This window comes from Desarmillaria tabescens (assembly GCF_030435595.1).
Source record: "Desarmillaria tabescens strain CCBAS 213 chromosome Unknown EV420scaffold_15, whole genome shotgun sequence".
Classification (NCBI taxonomy): Eukaryota; Fungi; Basidiomycota; class Agaricomycetes; order Agaricales; family Physalacriaceae; genus Desarmillaria; species Desarmillaria tabescens.
The window spans coordinates 696,297-715,160 of record NW_026848314.1 but is presented as its reverse complement, the minus strand read 5'-3'; the positions used below and the strand labels follow the sequence as shown (position 1 = coordinate 715,160).

Below are 18,864 nucleotides of genomic sequence, written 5' to 3'. Positions count from 1 at the left end.
AGCGAAATACGCAAGCTTACGGGTGCTATCTATGCCCGAAGGTACTTTAACATGTGGGAATGCGCTTGAAAACATCCAGACCCAATTAACATCGAAAACTATGCGTATGCTATCTTTATCTCAAATATACAATTGCGCTGATTCTACTCAATCGATCTGGAGAAGCTATTCAAAACGGCTCTCCTAGGAATCAAACTATTGTGGTGCACTCCTAATTAAGGTCGAGAGAGCTTCAGGGTCTTGGCCGATCTAGCTCCTTAGCGCGATGGCATGGATAGTCTCTTGTCATACGCAGGTTTCATACTTACACTTGCATTCCATCCTTTTCCCGATGTCGAGGATACCGCAGATATCGACATATACGAATCAAGACGGGCCACGCCATCGATTCATGTGGGTGCGTCTAGACCAACAGTTGTATTATATTCTCAACAAAAAAAAAATTAGCCAGACTACTCACCGAGTACGTATTCACTGAACCAGAAAAGATTTTATCAAGCTCGCCCAGGGCCAAACGAACATTATTCTTCGCTTCGTCGATTGCCTCAGGCTTGAGCTTGAGGGGTTCAAACCCATGCGTCGTCTACTTCTGTTGCTTGACGAAAAACTCGCCTCCGTCATCCTGCAGTAAATCGCGCAATTTTCGACGGCATTGATCCCAAGAAGGATCTGACGGTCGGAGACTTGCTAGTGCCCCTATGTCCGTACAGATATCTTCTGATAGTCGGAGTGGTGGTGAAAATACGTTATCGGGTAATTCACCGCATGCGTTCCACCCGTTGGTGATTAGAATGCAACACACCAAGAAGAGATTCTCGGGCTTGTGAAGGTAGTCCAAATGTCGCTGGACATCGATCGGTGTATCCAATGCCGCAAGTCCAGCAATGTATCCGTTAATAACAGTGACCAGCAAAGGACGAAGGGAGTGGCTTCCGAAGACATCCAGACATCGCATATCGAGGAAAATGTCGTACACAGTTTCCACACCATGCCTGAGGCCAAATCCTAAAATTTTACACATAGTGTCGAAGGGCGCACGCCTAAGGTGATCAGCATCGTACAGTGCGTCGTATTGATTGATCATGGTTTCGACCAGTGGTTGTAAAGCGGGCCAAAAATTGTCTTGCGGATCGACCTGGTGTCCAGACACTGACCATCCTTGAATACACGTCCAACAAAGACATTTGGGCGACCGTCCATTCAGACCCGGGCTTGAAGACGGGGCTATGAACGACATCTTCCACGAGATTTGCAAGAGCGGCGATCTGTTCGTCAGGAAGATTCTTGGACACGTAGTTGTGGAGGACGAAGTGGGTAGCTGATATGGCACGTTGGATGTCGACATCGAAAGAAGATAGGGAGACACGATGAAGTAGATATCGAACGAAAGCTAGCATGAGCTTAAAGGTCGAAGGAAAAGATATTTTATCAGTCAATATATCAAACGCCGAAATCATGTTCAGCAAGTTGGCTGTCGATTCGTCGTTAAAGTAGTCTGGAGCTGCATTTTCGAAGTAAAAGCATGGCGATGCGTCTTTGAACGTGTTCATTATGCAAGGAACGACGCGACTGCACAGATCCATAGGAAAGGAATCTAGTGAGTCGACGTCGATCGGAGCGAATGCGCCATCATCTTTGGCCATTTGCATGAGTTTAAGCCAAACAACTGGAGGCAGGTTCATTTGACTAGAACACGTCACTTGCTCAAAAAACGCGGCGGGAGTAGGTGTATTGAATGGTTTGTATTGACTCTTCTGGACAGCATCGTTTGATTGAACGGCGGCAGCGAGTTCCAAGTCGCCGTCGGCAATATCGACGTAAAGTCGGTTACGTCCCATGTGAAGCCAGTTTGGGATGAACAACTCGAAACGAAGTAAGCGTTCGACTTTAGGTTCCATTCCTGGTCTTGGCTTTGGTTGACTTTGCATGGAATCACATTGCATGGAATCCCACAGTAGGTCACTCTGAGCGATACACATGTCTGTCGCGTCCCCCAAATACTTTCTTCACTGTATCCTTCGCCGACAGTGGCAAGCCGCCGATAGACTGTACCACGATACTGTGTACCGTAGGATTTGACGAGGAAGAGAATAACCAATGTAACGCTTCCGCCGACAAGATTCCCGACCGTTCTTGCACCACTCCTCTTTCCAGATCATCCAACGAACTTATGCCCTTCCCTTCAAGCTCGTAGAAAACAGATTCATCATCCTTCTCTTCCACGAAGAGCGGACGGATGTGTTTAGGGAATAGGTCCTGGGTAATATAGCGATAGGGAAAGTATACGAGATCCGACAGCGGTATGCGGTAGGGGCATTGTGGGTATAGAATTGGTAGGAAGATGGTTATCAAATACGTCGCGTATGCAGCGACGGTGCCTATGCCGATGACCCAGGAAAGGCCAGATCGGAGCGGTACAAGAAATATGACCAATCCGACAAAAAAGATCCCAAGTGCGAGGTGCATGAGGACGGGAAGAAGACCAATGATAACGAGAACATGCCACCTCTGGAATCCTCCATATCGATATTGCCGAACATGACTTCGTTCCCGAGGCGTCCCTGAAGGAAGCGCGAGGTAATGATGGAGCTACTGTTTCACGAGCACGGCGACTAGGGCAGTTGCTAGACTAAGGGAGAGGCTCGTGAACCATAGCCCGTTCACCCAGACGTCCGTAGTTGCAGGAGTGAACGCGGTGTATGGATTGAGAGAAGACACTGGAACGTTGTCGAGAGAAGAACCATTCGCAAGGGCGCGCTGAATGAGGACCATTTCGAAGAGCAGGGATGCCGATACCTGAGTATAGTCCGCCTGTAGGCTCTGTGATGTTTGCGATACGAAGGTTGTCACCACTGCTGAGAAAAGACCAGCCTGAAACGTCTTCAGCGACGAAGAAAAAAAAAATTAGGGCAGCTACTCACGAAAACAAGAAGCACATCGACACTATCCCTCGATTCCCCGACCATCCTGGCGTCGTAATTCGTACTCTCGTCCACGTTCTCCATACTCTCGCATTCGGGGCTGTCTCTTCGTAGATATTATCTTCGGGGTGCTTGTCCTCGTATTTGAACGGGTCATTGCCTAAAGATAGCCTTCATTAGGCATAATTATAATAGCAGGGAACCGAAGCACCTGCCTTTAAACCAGCATCTGGTCTGGACTTCTTCGCACCTCTGTCACCCTCGACGCCAGCTTCTTCCTGTATTCCCGAGCTCGAAGATGGTTCGACCCCAATACTATCTGAATTGACGTGTTCCTTGCCAGTCTCCATTTTCTCTGGCTTCTTTTCGTTGTTTTGGCACAATTTCGAGCCATTATTCTGAGGCGACCCTTCTGGGCGGTCCTGTACATCGGAGATGCCTTCAGAAGAGCGTCTGCTGGATCTTTCGTCGACTCGGTGCTGGTCAGACATGGCCGGTGGATGGCTGCCCGCTGACACGATGTTACAGATGGAGATGAGAAAACCCTGGAGGTCGACCCTGATCCGAGCACCTCTTTCCTGTTTAGCGCCGCGGCTGAGACTGAATACAAGCGCTGTAAGCTGTGGTCCCTCCTTTGTGCACGGAGCGCCGGCTGGATAACATGGTGGTTACTTAAAGAGAGAGGAATGCCTGCCGGCCAGGAAGGCTGTGTCTCTCGCGACGCGGTCACGTTCGTCCACCCATCCTCTTTCTTTTCTAGACAGTCTCCTTAGTTTTCTTCACCGAGACGTGGAAATCCAACAATTTTTATGATAGGATCAAGGAGAACGCGGATCTCGGTCTGCACATGCTTGTGTTGCTCAATATAAAGGTCAGCAAAGTGAGGCAAATGGCTCGGCGAGGGACTTTCTTCATCTCCCTCACACATTCTTAATATCTGCGTCAGCAGTCGGAGGATCTACGAACCACATCGATGCATGCCAATACGAGTCTCTCAACTCATAGAGATAGTTTCTGAGGCAGACTGGGACGCGATCTCCTGATACGACGCTCAATCCTGCTTTCTCTGTTTGTTGGCAGTGAAAGCGATAATCAAAGGATCGTCACTGATACCTTGACCGACCTCGTGAACCACCCAGAAGCCATGCACCCTGAGATCCTCTACCTAGCCGCATCGTCCTCGTCGAACGACTTCACCACTTCGAAGTCGAGCATGCGCAAGACTTTGCTGTTGACCTCAAGAGATGAGGAGTACCACCAAGCAGGTCTGTGCATTGGATTAAGTTCGGTGGAGCCAAGAGTCACGATGCTTCACTGTACGTTGTTGAAGCAATACGCTCACGCATCTGCCCTTGACATGGTATTTTTTACAGCATTCACAACTATGTCAGCTGGCAATACAATGTTTATGTCGTCTGAAACACCAGTGTCCCACCCCGAAACGATACGGTTTGTCATTGTGGTAACATATTGGTCATACAGGCTCATGCTGCTTTCGTCCTCGAGTTCCATACTGCGAAGGCTCTGTAGCATTGAATGGCAAGACATATCACTGATATCGAAGTCAATGATCGTCGAAGTGATACAATCTGTCACGGTGAGTCTAGGGAGCCCGGTGAGAGTAAGATCCGAGTCTACTGATTGGCTGATCCCAGCAAGAGCGCTCAAGCTCTGGTCCAGTTCTACATCTCCTTAACTCTCCCCATTGAGTACGATTATCTGGGGATACTTGGAGGACATGAAACAGAGATGGATATGGAGATTTTCTTCCGTTGTCCACATCGATTCGGCATTCCGAGCTGCGGGACTCCTTTGAATCAATGAAATCACCGGACACCGTGGAAGATCATGAAGATTTACGATGTGACGGTAAGAAGCAGTTCCTGTCCCTTCTTTCGTTCCAACATCAACTTGTTATCAGCACGCAAAGGGATATCGAATCGAATTTATTTTTCAGGCCTCGCCTAAGCCTTGAGACTAATACACTAATTGCAAGTAAGGCAGAATACACGGCACTGGTAATCGCACACTCTCCGAGAGTTCAGGAGTTCATTACTCGATAATCACCGGCTCAAGCAGACTCCTACCACCGCCACGACGCAATGATGGGGACACTCATTCCACTGCAAGCAATATCCATTTTTGCGGTGCCGCTACTTTTCAAGTTGAAGGACTCAATTAAACAGGCGAATGCCTCCATCGAGTCTTCTCAAGGCATACCGAAGTGGGTCTAAAATTTTTTAACAGAACTTCAGCTCGGCCAACCGACTGCCAGTGTATAACTTCGGCTTTAACATGTAGAGTTCCTCTGAACTGTGATCCGGGATTACAATTAATTTGATGGAATCAATATGCTGCCACGAATGAGCATGGTTGATACCGTCGTTTAGCTCAGCTGCGTAGTGCCGTGCTGACCGGCCTGAAGCATTCCAGTGCCTTCTTCCTCTCACATAGCTGTTTTTTTTAGTATATATGTGCAGGTCGTTTCCCTTCAGGACTGGTACAACAGCTCCAGACGCAAGATGTTGCCCGTCCCCGTAGGTTACCCCATAGAAAGACTGTAAGTAATCGTTGTGGAATCGAAAGTTGTATGTACTGAACTGTATCTTGTTTCAGGACTGGACCTATGGTGCGTTGTTGGTTTTGCTTAGGCCATTCAATCCCTCACATTACAATTCAGATCGTCGCCTCTCTCTTGCACTGGGGACTCTTCGGGACTCTTTCTGTGCAGCTTTGTGCGTTGCTCATTTTCCAATAATATTGTTTCTAATTCATTCTCATTAGATCTGTACTATCTGGCATTTCCAAATGACAGAAATTTCACAAAATACCTCGTCTATGGCATCTATGTTTTCGAGTTTGTTCAGACAATGTTCGTCACCTACGACGCATTCGCAGTGTTCGGTTACGGCTTTGGGGATCTCATAGCCCTCACTGACATGCATTTTAATTGGTTCGCTGTCCCTATCATGAGTGGTGCTGGTATGGCAGTATCGCCTACTCGTTTTCTGTTACTTACCAGGGTACACTGGCAGTTGCTTGCGTGAGCCAGGTTTTCTATGCGTACCGAATCTTCATATTGTCAAAGTCTCAAATTGTCCCTATGTTTGTCATCTGTGTTCGTCGCGGTACTCTTTCTCCGTAATAATATGGCTCATCTGTCTACAGCTATCCTTGACCAGCACTGTAGCAGCCATAATTACAGGCGTCTACTCTTTCGAAGCAGGTAACATTATTGAACTCAATAAAAGGAAAATTTACATCGCGGCTGGGGTAAGTAACTGGCTAGTCGTCCCATATTCATCACGCTGATCCATGCGTAGATTTGGTGCAGTGCATCTGCCCTGTGTGATATGGTCATCGCTATCTCCATGACTTACTACGTGATCTCTTTCTCTCTTCCAGTTATCTTCGTTGATGTTAATACTGTTTCGTAGCTCATGCGTAGCAGCACCAATTTCCGTCGCACACAAATCCTGCTCACAAAGCTAATTCGTCTCACTATTGAGACGGGATCTGTGACAGGTATTTTTACTCCACCATCTGCCATCGTCACAAAATTAACATCACATACGTTCAGCCGCTGTCGCTCTTGTCACTGTGACACTCTTTTTCGTGTTCCCTCATCAGACGTTCTACACCACACCCGCCCTGCTCATACCCAAGCTGTATGCTAACACCGTTTACATGGTGCTGAATTCGCGAATGCGAATTATGGGCGGACGGGATACTTATACGTCTTCAACTGATATGAGCATCCCGACAACTCTCTTAAGGAATACCACTTCCCAATCAACACAAGACATACCACGAATGGAAGGACAGGCATCAGTTGTCGCGATATCTAAGGAGGTGTCCAACAATGACCGTGAAATGGGTTGAATGAATATCAGTCATCGTGATTCATGCGCTTTATTTAAGCCGATTTCCTCCAAGGACAAATCACAGGACCAAAGCACACATCACGTAACAGTCAGAGTATATCCTTCGAGCCAACACTATCCTGGAATCCGCCCTAGTTTATTCATCCTGTTCGTTGTACGTTGTAATGAATACCAGTACCATACGAACCTACTTGCTGAGATCTGTCCTGCTTGGTTTGTATGGACATTTGGAAATTTAGAGAATTGGTTTCTGATCGGCTGGGGCTTATCGTCACCCATGCAAACTCCACCGATGTCCAAGGAATCCGCTGGCAGTAAAAATAGATGAGCTCAGGGACCGAAATCGACCAAGAATGAGCAAATATATTCCGCGGAGGAACCAACAGAACGGCAACAAAACGGAAGATATAGAGGCCAAGATAAAGTTAGCACAGATTAAAAAGGTACAGGGCGCCAAACAGCCTGCGGAAAAGCGCGCCTGCAATGCAGGCATGCAGGACCCATCCTGGTAGGGAGAGCAAATACGGGGTACATCATCGCTTAAGGCCGATCTGCGAGTTTGCAGTGAGCACAGACTATCAGTCTCCTCACTAAATGTTCAAGACTCAAACGTACTCCGAGATACAAGGGTCAGTGTATCTTCGGAATGGCCGGATTGGACAAAGAATTCATCAATTAACTTACAATCCTTACATTTGCCATCAACTTGTAAAGGCAGTGACTAAGGAATGATCAGCACCAAGTAGACTTCTAAGCGAAAAAGCCGTCAAGGCACCTGGCATGGGTAGGACTTTTTCTCCGCAGAGATATCTGGCGAGTAACATAACAGGACGTTCTTGAAAACTGATCAGGCGCGAGATAGTAAGCCAGAAAAGTATATGCTACCTCCGGCACATGCACCGAATATGACAATTTTCGATGGATCAAATTTTCAAACATTAACCAGGTGAGACTAGGCAGAGATTGCGTCTAGAAATTGTGGCAAGATGACAAGATTCATGCACTAGGCGATAATCGACGGTTGATTGGTTGTGCCGTCGGAGTTCATCCGCGTAAACAAAATAGGAACAACACACAGAGGACGTGTTGACTGTGTTTTTGGATATTCTTCGCAATGCTTAGACGTAATTAAGTATCGTAGTCTAAACATATACGGCAAGTTCACGTACCACATTCTCCAAAATACTCTGATCCGTTGCCCATCATATATCCCCCGCCATGTATCCGCAAACGTACCCAGGAGCCCGTATCGTTCCGACCTTCTCATCCTTGGCCACACCCTCGATCTAAGTGTCGCCTGCAGGTTCAAGCCAAATGGAGGAAGTCGTTTGCAGTTCCTCTTCGCTCGCTTGGCAGATCTTGTCCGTCGATTGGGCCGGAATGCCACTAAGAGGAACGATGGACATCATATAGTGAACTATCTGGACGTCGATGCATTCTTCGAGAGACCAAGACGCTCTGGGTCGCGATTTGGGTAGAATGTATCGAGCGGCAGGAGAACAACGAGAGAGACGACTCCAAAGGTGATGAAGAGTCATTTGGCTGACTGCCTGAATGTTGACGGACGCTGCATAGGCATGGTAGACGTAGATGACTGTATCCTGAACAGGATTTTATTGCTTCGTGAGGTATGTGTACCTTCGGCATCCATCAGGTCAAATGTGGTACTGAAATTGTGGAATAAAAAATTCTGCAATCAAAGAGATCACACAGACTGATATCAGGCATCGAGGTGACGAATGTAGTCGGCAAGCCAAGTGAACAAGTGAAAGCAAGTCTCAATTTGGACATGAACGCCAGGACTCCGGAACTGTTGCACCGCCACTATCGGCGGCTGCCGGCAGACTTCCTAACTGGGTTGTCGCTGGCAACATCCCCTTTCGTCTTTCTTTCACATTATCATGGCCGATTTTTCTCAGTCCTCAGCGAACAGAAAATATCTCTCCGACGACGAGATTGCCGAAGTCGCGCGAAAGCTACGTATTGCTGATCCCAACAAGGACAACGGCGTCTTCAACAGCGTGACTCGCATGGAGGCGCTCATCTGGCTAAAGTGTATGGGTGTCTCCGGCCTATCACCTCCAGAAGCACGCGCCTTGTCCGACGAAGAAGTCATCGAGAAACTCCGCTACGCGTTGTGGGATTCTCAAAGGATTGACAATCTCTTTCACGGGAAAACTTACCTGACCTCTTCCAAACTTGACGTTACTACGTTTCCCGTCTGGCCAAACTGGGAGAAAGAAAAGACTGAACTCAAGTCGAACATGATTGGTGCCATGCAGATGGATGGATTCAAAGACGCGAAAAGAATGGACTCGTAAGTCCATGTTAACGTTCTACTGGTAAAGAGGAAATGACGGCTTTGTACAGCTATGTCTTTCGTCATTTCGCGACCTCTGCTTTCACGCAAATGGAAAACATGTCCAACGCTGCCTATACAGCTCCTTCAGACATCACCGGCGCGTGGATGGGTACAAAGGCGACAATGAGCAAGGCCGCGTTGGACATTACAAGAGAAGGTGGAAACGACACCCTCTTTGTTACATATTTCACGGACAATGATCATTTACTCCTCATGGAAATCCTGGACGTCAAGCAATGCGCTTGGCCTGAACCTTCCGACAAGGTACTTGTGAATTTTGACGTGTTTTGTCCTTGGCTTAATCCCTCGCAGCTCATGAAGCAACTAAAAACCGCTCAAGAGAGCAAGTTTGGACATCCCGCGGATGGTCATTCTCTTTCCAAGTATCAGGATACCGCACGAACTAAAACAAAGCTTAGGTCCCCTAGTCCCAATGATGCAAACGCCCAAATTCCCGCTGGTGCTGGTACGGTATTCTTACATGGAAGGACGCCCAAAGGTGAGAGACCCTCCTCGAACCACATCTTCATCGGCTAACAAAGAACCAGGGCGGTTCCCAGTTCACTCTTTTCCTCGAATCCAAGATCAAGAAGAGCATGCCTCGAGCGTCGGCGAAGCAAGTACGCGAAAAACTCCAGTATCATATGCAATGCGGGGAGAAGGTTCCAGAGGCCCATTTGCGGATGTTTGCCCGTCTTCTGTCGTACAATTCCGAACTCCTCGACCCAGCTTATTCAGAAGACCTTCAGTCGCACTGGAACGGCATATCTCAAGCCGCAATTAAAGAGACTAGAATAAGCTTCTTCGTTCCTTGTCTTCGACTGCGATGGAGGTGAGTTTGTCTTGCGAACGTGATGTCAGTCTGAACCGGAGTTAATACTATCTTATCAAGGGTCCTGGAAGAGATCGAGACCGGAGTTTCTATCCAGCAACTGGGAACGACCTGCCAAGCTTGCGGGAAAATAGCAAATAAACTCATGTGCAACTCGTCAGTATTCATGCTCTTCACATTATCTGTTCATTAACCCCTGAGCCTCTTAGATGCAAATCAGTGGTAAGCGTTTCCAACTCACGATCCAAAATATCCTCACGTCTATTCGTAGTATTACTGCAATGCGGAGTGCAACAAGGCCGACTGGCCACGACACAAAGAAGTATGCAAAACGTCCAAGCGCCTCTTGGACGACCCATCCAGTTTCCCCTCGGATAGACTCTACATTCCTGCCCGTACTTATGTCGACCTGACACTCGATTTTGGCTTTGCCGTAGACCAAGAGGCTATTAAGTATTCCGGCGGCACGGACGTAGGCGATTCCATCCGCAACGAGTACGGGGACGAGAGATTCCTCCTGCGGACGCAAATGCCTCCCGATTACAGCCACGAAGGAGGAAAATATAAAGGCCAGAGCATCTTTTGCTTTGACCGACGGAGGAGTATCATGGTGAGGACATCTCCGGGCGATCCGCCCATGGCACGCGAGCGAGGATGGCCACTGCGAATCCCGTTCCACCCTGAAGGACATAAGCGCTACACGCAAGTCATCAAGACTAAGGGCATACAGGGTCAGCTCATCTATCTATGGGCTAAGCGCGTGGGAGATGCGGTGGAGATTGAGTTTGTGCCATTTTACCGCGACTAGATTGCGTGCTAACCTGTTTTGACAGTCTCGTGGATGTACCCGACCAGAGAAAGATATCGTGGAATTGAGCTGAGCCGAGCACGCATTGGACGTGCGACACCCTCATGTTTTCAACGCTACTGACAAGTCTCGCATGATATATTTTTGCACACTAAAAACAAGTAGCGAATCATCTTGTTATATTGTACAACAAATATTACGTCCCTGTATGTTTTCGGACTTTCTCATGGGCGTTTCGATGTCACTCGAAATGATATTGTATTGACAAGTAACACAGACTGACATTCTACCAATGTTGGTCGGTCATTTCGAGGTGGTCAGCGGGGCAAGTTTTTTGCCAATTCGGTAAATATCTTGGAGCGTGGCGCCGACTTGAGTCAGCCGGAGCGCTAGTTGTCGGGTTTTTGATATCCTTGATGAAAAAATAGATTCAAGTTGTTCATGCCAATTCACGCCCGTCGCAATGGCAGGCCTTGATATCCATATATGGTAGCTTCGTCCGCTTAAACTCCTGCGCTTATTGAAACGTAGACCTGTAACCGGTCGTCTTCTATATATAGAAGACGACCGGTTACAGGTCTAATTGAAACGCGTGTTCGTAGTCTTGATAATTAATTAGCCGCGGTACGTCGCGTTTCCTGTCCACCTTGCCGCCAATCAGGATACTCAATGAGTCACCAAGAATCGTTAACGTCGCTAGTATCGGCCCGGATGATTCAATTGTTTCTGTCAACATTGCGATCGATATCGGTCATGCCCTCCCCCGTGCTATTGTTTTCCCGAGAAAATGTATCACAGGAGCGGTCTCTTAATATCACTCGCATGTGATAACCGCTCTCAATGCAATGCAACGCGTTACTCGGGACAACATAACGATGGAACCGATGTATTCGGAGAAATAAGAAAGCCTTGTTGAAAGCATAGGTGTGGTATGGTACGGTAGAGCACAGAGAGGGGATATGATACTATGGGAGCCATGATACAGTGAAGAACAAGAATCAACGAGAACGAACAAATATAGTGTACAAGCACCTGTCGAAAAGCGAGCAATTAAATAATGTTATGCATCTGATGCGACGCCCAACAGTAGCCGAGTCAATGCGGGCCGCCCCCTCATCGTCCCCCTGCACAAAAGCGCACGAGACTGCTTCAAAAATTCCATGTTGAGCTGGAGGAAGCTCGTCAGATCCACGGACGACCTAGTAACAAAGCAGCACGCACCTCTGTTGTAGAATGCTCCCTAGACCAGTATATCGATACACAATATATGTCGACGCTGCAGCCGCCAGCGACAACGCTGCAATGACTTTATACAGTGCTTCCCTCTTAGCTGAGGGGTTCGTCTTGGACCAAACGTCCGATGAAGTGAGATCTGGGTGCTCGTAGATATCGAAAGCTGCGCGCATCATGGTAGCGACAGAAATGAAGGGAGGGTGAGAATGAGATTAAAAATTCGAGGCCGCAGTAACGTCTAGGCCTTGAAGCTTGATATACAGCACTGGAAACCGTGCGAGATGACTGTCGCGATGGGGGCGGTGTTGATGACGGTCTGTATGTGCAGACGGAGTATTATATGGACGGTCGACAGTGATTGTCGAACGTTATTGTTTGTCGCGGGTCATTGGCAATGAGACAGTCTCTGATCAAGCCCTTTTATATCCTTCGCCTCTCTTTATGGTAACCAACACGACCCTGGCCTCGCCAAGTCGCCCATAAATGTGCCTTACAGAAACATATGATCCGTCTGCATCTCAGGACTTACTTCGGAAAGATGCGTAAAAGTATGTATGCAAGGAGAAAAGAAGACTGAGGTAGATAAATCCGATTCCGGTGCTAACTCTTCATGCAAATCTTCCGGAAACAACGCTAATTTGCCCTTCGAATACCTGTAACAGAAGTTGCTGTGATAAGGGAAATTAACGTACGGCGAAACATCGAGGCCGGGCCTTACTTGACCTTAGGTCATTTCCATTTTATACCACCGGTTCTGGCCGCCCCGAACGAACAATACATGTTTGGAAATATACAAAATGTGTAGAAGGACGAAACGAACAGGTCTCAGAAAGAATGACAAAGATTGAACGTCCTGACGGTATATAATGAGAAAACATATCACGAAACAAAAAGAAAGTAGATGCCAGAGGATACCCAGAACCTCCTTGTCAGCATTAGAACAAACACACAAAATTACTCGGGAAGATATGCCTGCCCGGTTGCGATCTAGCATCATCCAGTAGATGCCCGCTCCACCAACCATCCTCCGGCGTAGCTGTCACAGCAATGACATCCCCAGCTTGGAAATCAAATTCCTCGTCGATCGTAGCGGTATAATCATACAGGGCTTTCACTGAAAAAGCGTAGGCAATCACATCAATTAATCATCTACAGCTAATGAAAGTAAATTCTCACCATAGAACAGAATAGGAGTTTCCTCTTGTGGAGGCGCAGGAGGTGGCGGAGGCTGAGGAGAAGGCGACCGCCCATACACAGAAGCTGGCTGTTGATATCCCGGTCCACCTTGCACATGCATCTGCCGTCCAGGGGTAGTCGTCCCGTTCGTATAATAAGGAGCACTAGCAGCCGATGTAGCGCGCTGCATGCCATTTTGTCCTGCGTTACCATACACTTGGGGCTGAGGCTGGAATACTTGCTGCTGCATCGGGGCTTGGTACTGCGCAGGCGGCGGCGGTGCGGTGTACTGCATCTGGTGATAAGAAGTTGCGACCGGGACCGGAGCCGGAGGAGGTGCGGTATATCCGGTAGGAGGTCCAGGGGTATACGTTGGCTGCACCGGAGGAGGTGGTGGGGGTATAGCCGGTCCCATGCTCATGTAACTGCTTCGTCTCTGAACTGGCTGAGTATAAGAGGGCTGCTGTTGCTGAATCGGTGGGGGCGGAGGTTGTTGCGGGACCTGGGGCCGTTGTTGCTGCTGGTGTTGCTGGTGCTGGTGCGGGTATCTTTGAGCCATATCATCGTGAAGCACGCGTCCAGAAGGATCTAGGGCTATACCCACATTGTTGGGACTCGCCGAACGCTGGATCGAGGGTGGTGGTGGCGCAGGGATATATCCAGGTGCCGGACTGGGCCCGCGGGACAGAGGTTGAGGACTGTTGCTTCGGGATAGGGATCCGTGTGCTCCGACACCAGCATGGCCCATTTGGCTAGGCGGCCGTCCAAGATTCTGGATCTGTTGCTGATGCTCGGTCGAAGGTGAAGGTGAAGGCGCGCTATAGCTCCCACGACGACTAGTAGACTTTCGCTCACCGGGAAGAGACTGGTGATAATCCGTGAGCACGTTCTTGATGACTTCTGAATCAGAAGGATCAAGAGAGTTTCTGGGCTTCATGAATGCAGCTGTTGGCGGATTAGAAGGACCGGGACTAGGTGACACGGGCCGCGACGCGGTGGGATGAGCGCCCACAACCATCTCCGCAGAATTGCGATAATCGCGAGGGGCCGAGGAAGCGGAACTTCCTGGCCGGGACGGTGAAGCGAGAGTTGCTTGTCGTGAAGGCCCACCAAATGCCGGTGATGCACCAGAACTTCTGAGAGGAGCTCCGGCAGCGCGGGGTTGGGGTTGCTGTACATTCTGCGATGTTTTCCACATACTGTTTCTCCTCGCGCTTCCTTGCGTAGACACAGCATTGTTAAGCTCGGCAAGAGTTTTAGCCAATGGATCTTCGGTATCAACGCCTTTTGATGGGCTATGATTATTAACGATGGATGTAGACGGTCCGCTTTGCTCCTGAGGATCCCGAGAGACATCCACAGGATAGGCATTATTACCCACCTTCATGAATGTCTGTGGAGTGGGGGCAATTGATTCCGTAGGATCTTGAGGAGGCTTCCGTGATACTGCTGTGGGTTTCCTTTCCACATCAGCTTTCACAGACGACGAAGCGCCGTTGACAGGCGGCACGTCTTCGCTTGCCTGCCGGTGGCCTCCAGCACCCAAACCAGCCATATTGACCTTGGGCTCTTCTTCAACAACTGGTGGAGGAGTCACTGAAGACGCTACACTGCGCCTACTGGGCTGCCTCTGTAAATCATCACGCTTTGACTTTGGAGGATCGTCTTCGGAGAGTTTATCGCTGACTTTGCGTTTCTTGTGCGGTCGCGCCACACGAACGAAGTCAGCAAGATGGAAGGTCGGATCAGACGAAGACGAGGGGATGGTATCGGGACGATTGTAATCGATGAGCGCTGGGGGGTCTGGTATTTGACTACCAGTGCCGTAATCACGAACGAAATTCTCCATATCCCGTTCAACCTCGGCTTCTTCCAAGGCCACTCGCAATTTCTCACATGACTATATGTGAAAAGAGAAATGAGAGCGGAGCGAAATAAAGCGGGAGAAGACGCACGTTATCGTCGAATACGCAGACAGCGGAGACAACATTGGCAAATCCCCATAGACTATCTTTGATAAACTCGAGTCGCTCCTCTTCCATATCCTGACAAGAATCGCAGAAGGTTTTCCAATCCTGCTCCCACTTGGCGGCGGTATCGGCGTAAGCCTTTGAGAAGTTGACGTAGTCGCGATTATTAGCTTGCACCGTCTGTTTAGCTCGTTCAAGTTTAAGTGTAATCTTCTCGAGCTCCTTGCCCTGAACGAGAGTGCTCTGGGCGGTGAAAGAGTTGATTCGGACGCAATCCTGTTCGTACTTTTCGCGAGCCTTGTTGACATAACCCTCCTGCGCCTGCTTGGCCTTGTATGCCTTCTCTATAGGGTTCTGCCAGTTCTTCTTATGTGTACCCTGGTCAGTATGGAACTGCGCAGCCTTGGCCTCTAGTTCTTTTGAAATGGTATAGGCAAGCCTATTATGGAATTTTGACTGGTTTTGGGTTTCGAGTACAACGATTTCCAGGCAGTTACGGATATCGCTGCAGGCACTATTAGGTAGATTAATCGCATCGATGGGCAAAGGACATACCCTATTTCGTCTCTGCCTAATGGGTACTTGGCCAGCTTGGCCAGTCGCCTCGCGTAGTCTTCCTCGATAGTGGCGCTAGTTACCAATCAGCAGACGACCAGCAGTATTCTGCTAGCACATACCGTTCTTTCCAAAAGTTTCTCAGTTCCTCCATTGTTCTCATGGCGCCTCGCATCCTCGTGAATAGCACGCCGACACCAATATCGTCCACACCCCAGAAAGTATTACAGAAATCGGAGTTCCGTTCGCCTTGTGGCATGGGCGACATGCTGCGAACATATCTGCCCAGCGACGTCGTCGACGGCTGCCTGCTAACCGTCATCGTTGTCGACAGACCGAATGAATGTCAATGCAATTCTGCTGATGGTGGTACGGAACAAAGTTCAACTGCTTGGGCGCCTGTCCCACGTGCCGTGGCTGGGTCCGTTCACTGCCACAGGTAAGGCGCATATATGGCCTTCGACATCTTGCTCGCTGTATTCCTTCCTTTGCTCATTCTCTTCCTCGTCTTCAGAGTATACCCAACATTGGCGTGGTCCGACGTTTTCTTCCTTTTCTCAGCGGCGCGTACGGAGGCTGGCATATTCTCGCCTCAACATGCATTTCACTCGTTCAAACGGTACCGTCAGCTCTCTGTGCACGAGCTTTCTCGCGCTCGTGCGGCCTACGTGACACTTGGAAGGAAACACAAACGGATTGGCTATGATATTGGATACCCAGCCAAGCTGAATACCTTTGAAAAAACCATAGAATCGAACGCCAGAATTACAGACGCCATTGCCCGACTTGCAGCCGTCGAGTACGACTTGGATGAATGGCCAGCGCACAACGTCAGCGTGGGATCGGGAGATTTGTCGAGGGTACGCGAATCGCTTCGGCATTTCGTGCGGGATTGGAGTACCGAAGGAGCTGCAGAACGGGAAAAGATTTTCACGCCTATTCTCGACGTGCTCGGTGCCCTCGCACAAGGTGAACGTGCCGGGCGTCGAGTCCTTATCCCTGGGTCGGGACTGGGTCGGCTTGCCTGGGAAGTGTCGCAACAGGGCTTTGACACGGCTGCCGTCGAAATATCGTCTTTCATGAGCTTTGCGTTCAAGTTCTTGCTTTCACCACAGGCTACGTCGTCGCTCAATCAGCACAGAGTCTATCCCTATGCCCATTGGTTTTCGCACCAAAGGTCGAACGACTCGCTATTCCGAGCAGTCGAGTTCCCCGACGTCCTACCCAGGCTTGATGGAAATCTGCGTCTGCTTCAAGATGACTTTCTTGAGCTGCCAAAGGACCAGAAATACGATTATATCATTACCCTTTTCTTCATCGACACGTCTTCCAATGTTATTGCGACTTTGGAGCAAATTCATACGCTGCTGCATCCCGACGGCGTCTGGATCAACCTAGGGCCCCTCTTATGGTCTTCAGGTGGCGCCGCCAAGTTGGAATTAAGTCTAGAGGAGCTACTGCACGCGGCCAGAGAGATCGGTTTCACTTTCCCGCGAGACCACCCGGAAACCGTTGACTGCGAATATACCAGCGACCAGAATGCCATGATGCAGTGGATATACAAAGCGCAGTTCTGGACCGCCAGAAAGAAATGGTTGGTCATGTCTATCTTTGGCTTTGTTCAATTGTCTCTGATCTTCTGATACTTAGACAAAATTGAAGGACGCGCAGCTTTGTATTCCGTCACATGATGGCGATTACTAGTATTTTCTGACATTGAGCCTTTATTGGGGTCAGCCGCTGCGCGGATATATGTAGGATCTGCTGTGCCGCTATACTCTCCCCGTAACCACCACCATTCCAATTTCCCCAGCATTCAGCCTCCTAAAAATGGGTGCCCCCGACTTCTCCTACTATCAAGACCACTTCGAACCTCCCGTTGCACAACCCATTCCCGAGTTCCCGTCATCCTCGCTCTCGGATCCGCTTTCCGGCGAAACAGCTAACAAACGCGTCTTTGCCAACTTGAATGCCTCCCACCTTGATACCTATCTCGTCTTTGAAGTCGTGTCAGAGGATGAGATAGAAGTCAACAGCCAAGTCCGTCGTATAGTTGGCTCCAAGCGGGTAGGGAGGCATCGCCGTGGAGGACAAAGTCACAAGACACTTCCGCTGCCTCCCACGCCGGCGTTCAGCTTCAAGTGCGCGGTCACAACGCCGTTGATGGCTGACGCTGATGGCAAGGTTCGTGTTCTATTCAAACGTTTGTGCTGACATCTAACACGCGTTATTGTGCAGGAAGTACAGGCCAACCCGGCTCAGCTTCCGATTCCCGCACCCATAAAGTGTGAACCTCAGGCAGATGCCATTGGTATCCCTCTGCCTTCACAGAATCAGCTGCATCTTCGTCTCGACGTAGACATGAGCAGCGTTAACTAATTCCGTCTTAGAGGGTGTTCGTGTATAAGTAATATAACAATACATACTAATTTACCCAGCTTCGACTACAGTACCGATTTTATATATGACTTTGGAAACAATGTACTCCCACTTAGGTCATTCAAATACTCAAAGGTCAGGGCATCTTACGCATCCCAAAAGTCGCTCCAGGGGACCAGCAATCATTTCCTTAAAAGTCACCGACGAAACTTCTCGAACATTCAGAGCAAATTGAGTGGGGGAGAACACATTCGTTGATTTTGCACATACACCTCGTACGAAGATAGATACCCTCCTACACACTTCACTCCTGGATTTTAGCAAGGATATCCGAATCCCTGAACAAGAAATATTCCTACATAGCCCAGGTCTCAGAACAACAACAAAACTGAATCGAACAAGACTCGCCTCTTCGCCAACCTTGATCGCGTTGCCTCCCCATCCAGGCAAAAGTACTCTGTCTCCGGCCTTCACCTGTGTAGGCACAATCTGACCATCCTTATTCGGCGCACCGGGGCCAACAGCGATCACGGTGGCCTCTGGCAGGGGATTCGTCGTCGCCGACGTAGGCAAGAAGATCCCAGTAGCAGTTTTCTGGCACAGACATAGCGCTTCAGTCTCTGTATAACAAAAGATAAAGTATACGACATACTGTCTCCGGCTTGAACCTCTGCACTAGCACTCGGTCAAGGAGAGGAACGAGAGCTTTGATAGATTTGAAAGTCGCCTGGGCAGCCTATAGGA

At 49.1% G+C, this 18,864-nt stretch overlaps 8 protein-coding genes across 8 annotated transcripts; 3 read left to right on the top strand and 5 right to left on the bottom strand.

Annotated features, from left to right (window-relative positions):
- Positions 1 to 583: 583 nt before the first annotated feature.
- On the bottom strand, positions 584 to 2,466 carry EV420DRAFT_1642307 (uncharacterized protein; the record flags this gene model as incomplete). The annotated part of the gene is made up of 3 exons (XM_060477339.1): positions 584 to 1,135; positions 1,194 to 1,920; positions 1,976 to 2,466. 3 exons carry the CDS (start codon positions 2,464 to 2,466, stop codon positions 584 to 586), a joined length of 1,770 nt encoding a protein of 589 aa, XP_060331564.1.
- Positions 2,467 to 2,589: 123 nt separating this feature from the next.
- EV420DRAFT_1642306 (uncharacterized protein) lies at positions 2,590 to 3,412 on the bottom strand (the record flags this gene model as incomplete). The annotated part of the gene is made up of 3 exons (XM_060477338.1): positions 2,590 to 2,871; positions 3,008 to 3,081; positions 3,133 to 3,412. The coding sequence occupies 3 exons, from the start codon at positions 3,410 to 3,412 to the stop codon at positions 2,590 to 2,592; spliced, it is 636 nt and encodes a 211-aa protein (XP_060331563.1).
- A 1,532-nt stretch (positions 3,413 to 4,944) lies between these two features.
- Positions 4,945 to 7,006, top strand: EV420DRAFT_316173 (uncharacterized protein). Its single transcript, XM_060481684.1, has 9 exons — positions 4,945 to 5,481; positions 5,538 to 5,550; positions 5,602 to 5,656; positions 5,706 to 5,903; positions 5,957 to 6,039; positions 6,090 to 6,194; positions 6,245 to 6,304; positions 6,359 to 6,446; positions 6,502 to 7,006. The coding sequence occupies exons 1-9, from the start codon at positions 5,444 to 5,446 to the stop codon at positions 6,801 to 6,803; spliced, it is 942 nt and encodes a 313-aa protein (XP_060331562.1). The 5' UTR covers positions 4,945 to 5,443; the 3' UTR covers positions 6,804 to 7,006.
- Positions 7,007 to 8,633: 1,627 nt separating this feature from the next.
- EV420DRAFT_1539644 (uncharacterized protein) lies at positions 8,634 to 11,374 on the top strand. The gene is made up of 9 exons (XM_060473052.1): positions 8,634 to 9,122; positions 9,176 to 9,431; positions 9,480 to 9,534; positions 9,587 to 9,666; positions 9,716 to 9,999; positions 10,060 to 10,155; positions 10,209 to 10,221; positions 10,271 to 10,782; positions 10,833 to 11,374. Exons 1-9 carry the CDS (start codon positions 8,707 to 8,709, stop codon positions 10,873 to 10,875), a joined length of 1,755 nt encoding a protein of 584 aa, XP_060331561.1. The 5' UTR covers positions 8,634 to 8,706; the 3' UTR covers positions 10,876 to 11,374.
- Positions 11,375 to 11,956: 582 nt separating this feature from the next.
- Positions 11,957 to 12,213, bottom strand: EV420DRAFT_1642303 (uncharacterized protein; the record flags this gene model as incomplete). Its single annotated transcript, XM_060477337.1, has 2 exons — positions 11,957 to 11,975; positions 12,029 to 12,213. The coding sequence occupies 2 exons, from the start codon at positions 12,211 to 12,213 to the stop codon at positions 11,957 to 11,959; spliced, it is 204 nt and encodes a 67-aa protein (XP_060331560.1).
- A 762-nt stretch (positions 12,214 to 12,975) lies between these two features.
- Positions 12,976 to 16,063, bottom strand: EV420DRAFT_1269400 (SH3 domain-containing protein; the record flags this gene model as incomplete). Its single annotated transcript, XM_060467502.1, has 5 exons — positions 12,976 to 13,154; positions 13,217 to 15,116; positions 15,172 to 15,691; positions 15,742 to 15,816; positions 15,864 to 16,063. The coding sequence occupies 5 exons, from the start codon at positions 16,061 to 16,063 to the stop codon at positions 12,976 to 12,978; spliced, it is 2,874 nt and encodes a 957-aa protein (XP_060331559.1).
- A 94-nt stretch (positions 16,064 to 16,157) lies between these two features.
- On the top strand, positions 16,158 to 17,482 carry EV420DRAFT_315937 (N2227-like protein-domain-containing protein). The gene is made up of 2 exons (XM_060481683.1): positions 16,158 to 17,335; positions 17,392 to 17,482. Coding segments are annotated over exons 1-2 (1,143 nt in total). The 5' UTR covers positions 16,158 to 16,193; the 3' UTR covers positions 17,393 to 17,482.
- A 942-nt stretch (positions 17,483 to 18,424) lies between these two features.
- EV420DRAFT_1269547 (hsp10-like protein) lies at positions 18,425 to 18,856 on the bottom strand (the record flags this gene model as incomplete). The annotated part of the gene is made up of 3 exons (XM_060467512.1): positions 18,425 to 18,475; positions 18,520 to 18,714; positions 18,773 to 18,856. Coding segments are annotated over 3 exons (330 nt in total), but the record flags the coding sequence as incomplete, so codon positions are not given.
- Between the last annotated feature and the right edge of the window lie 8 nt (positions 18,857 to 18,864).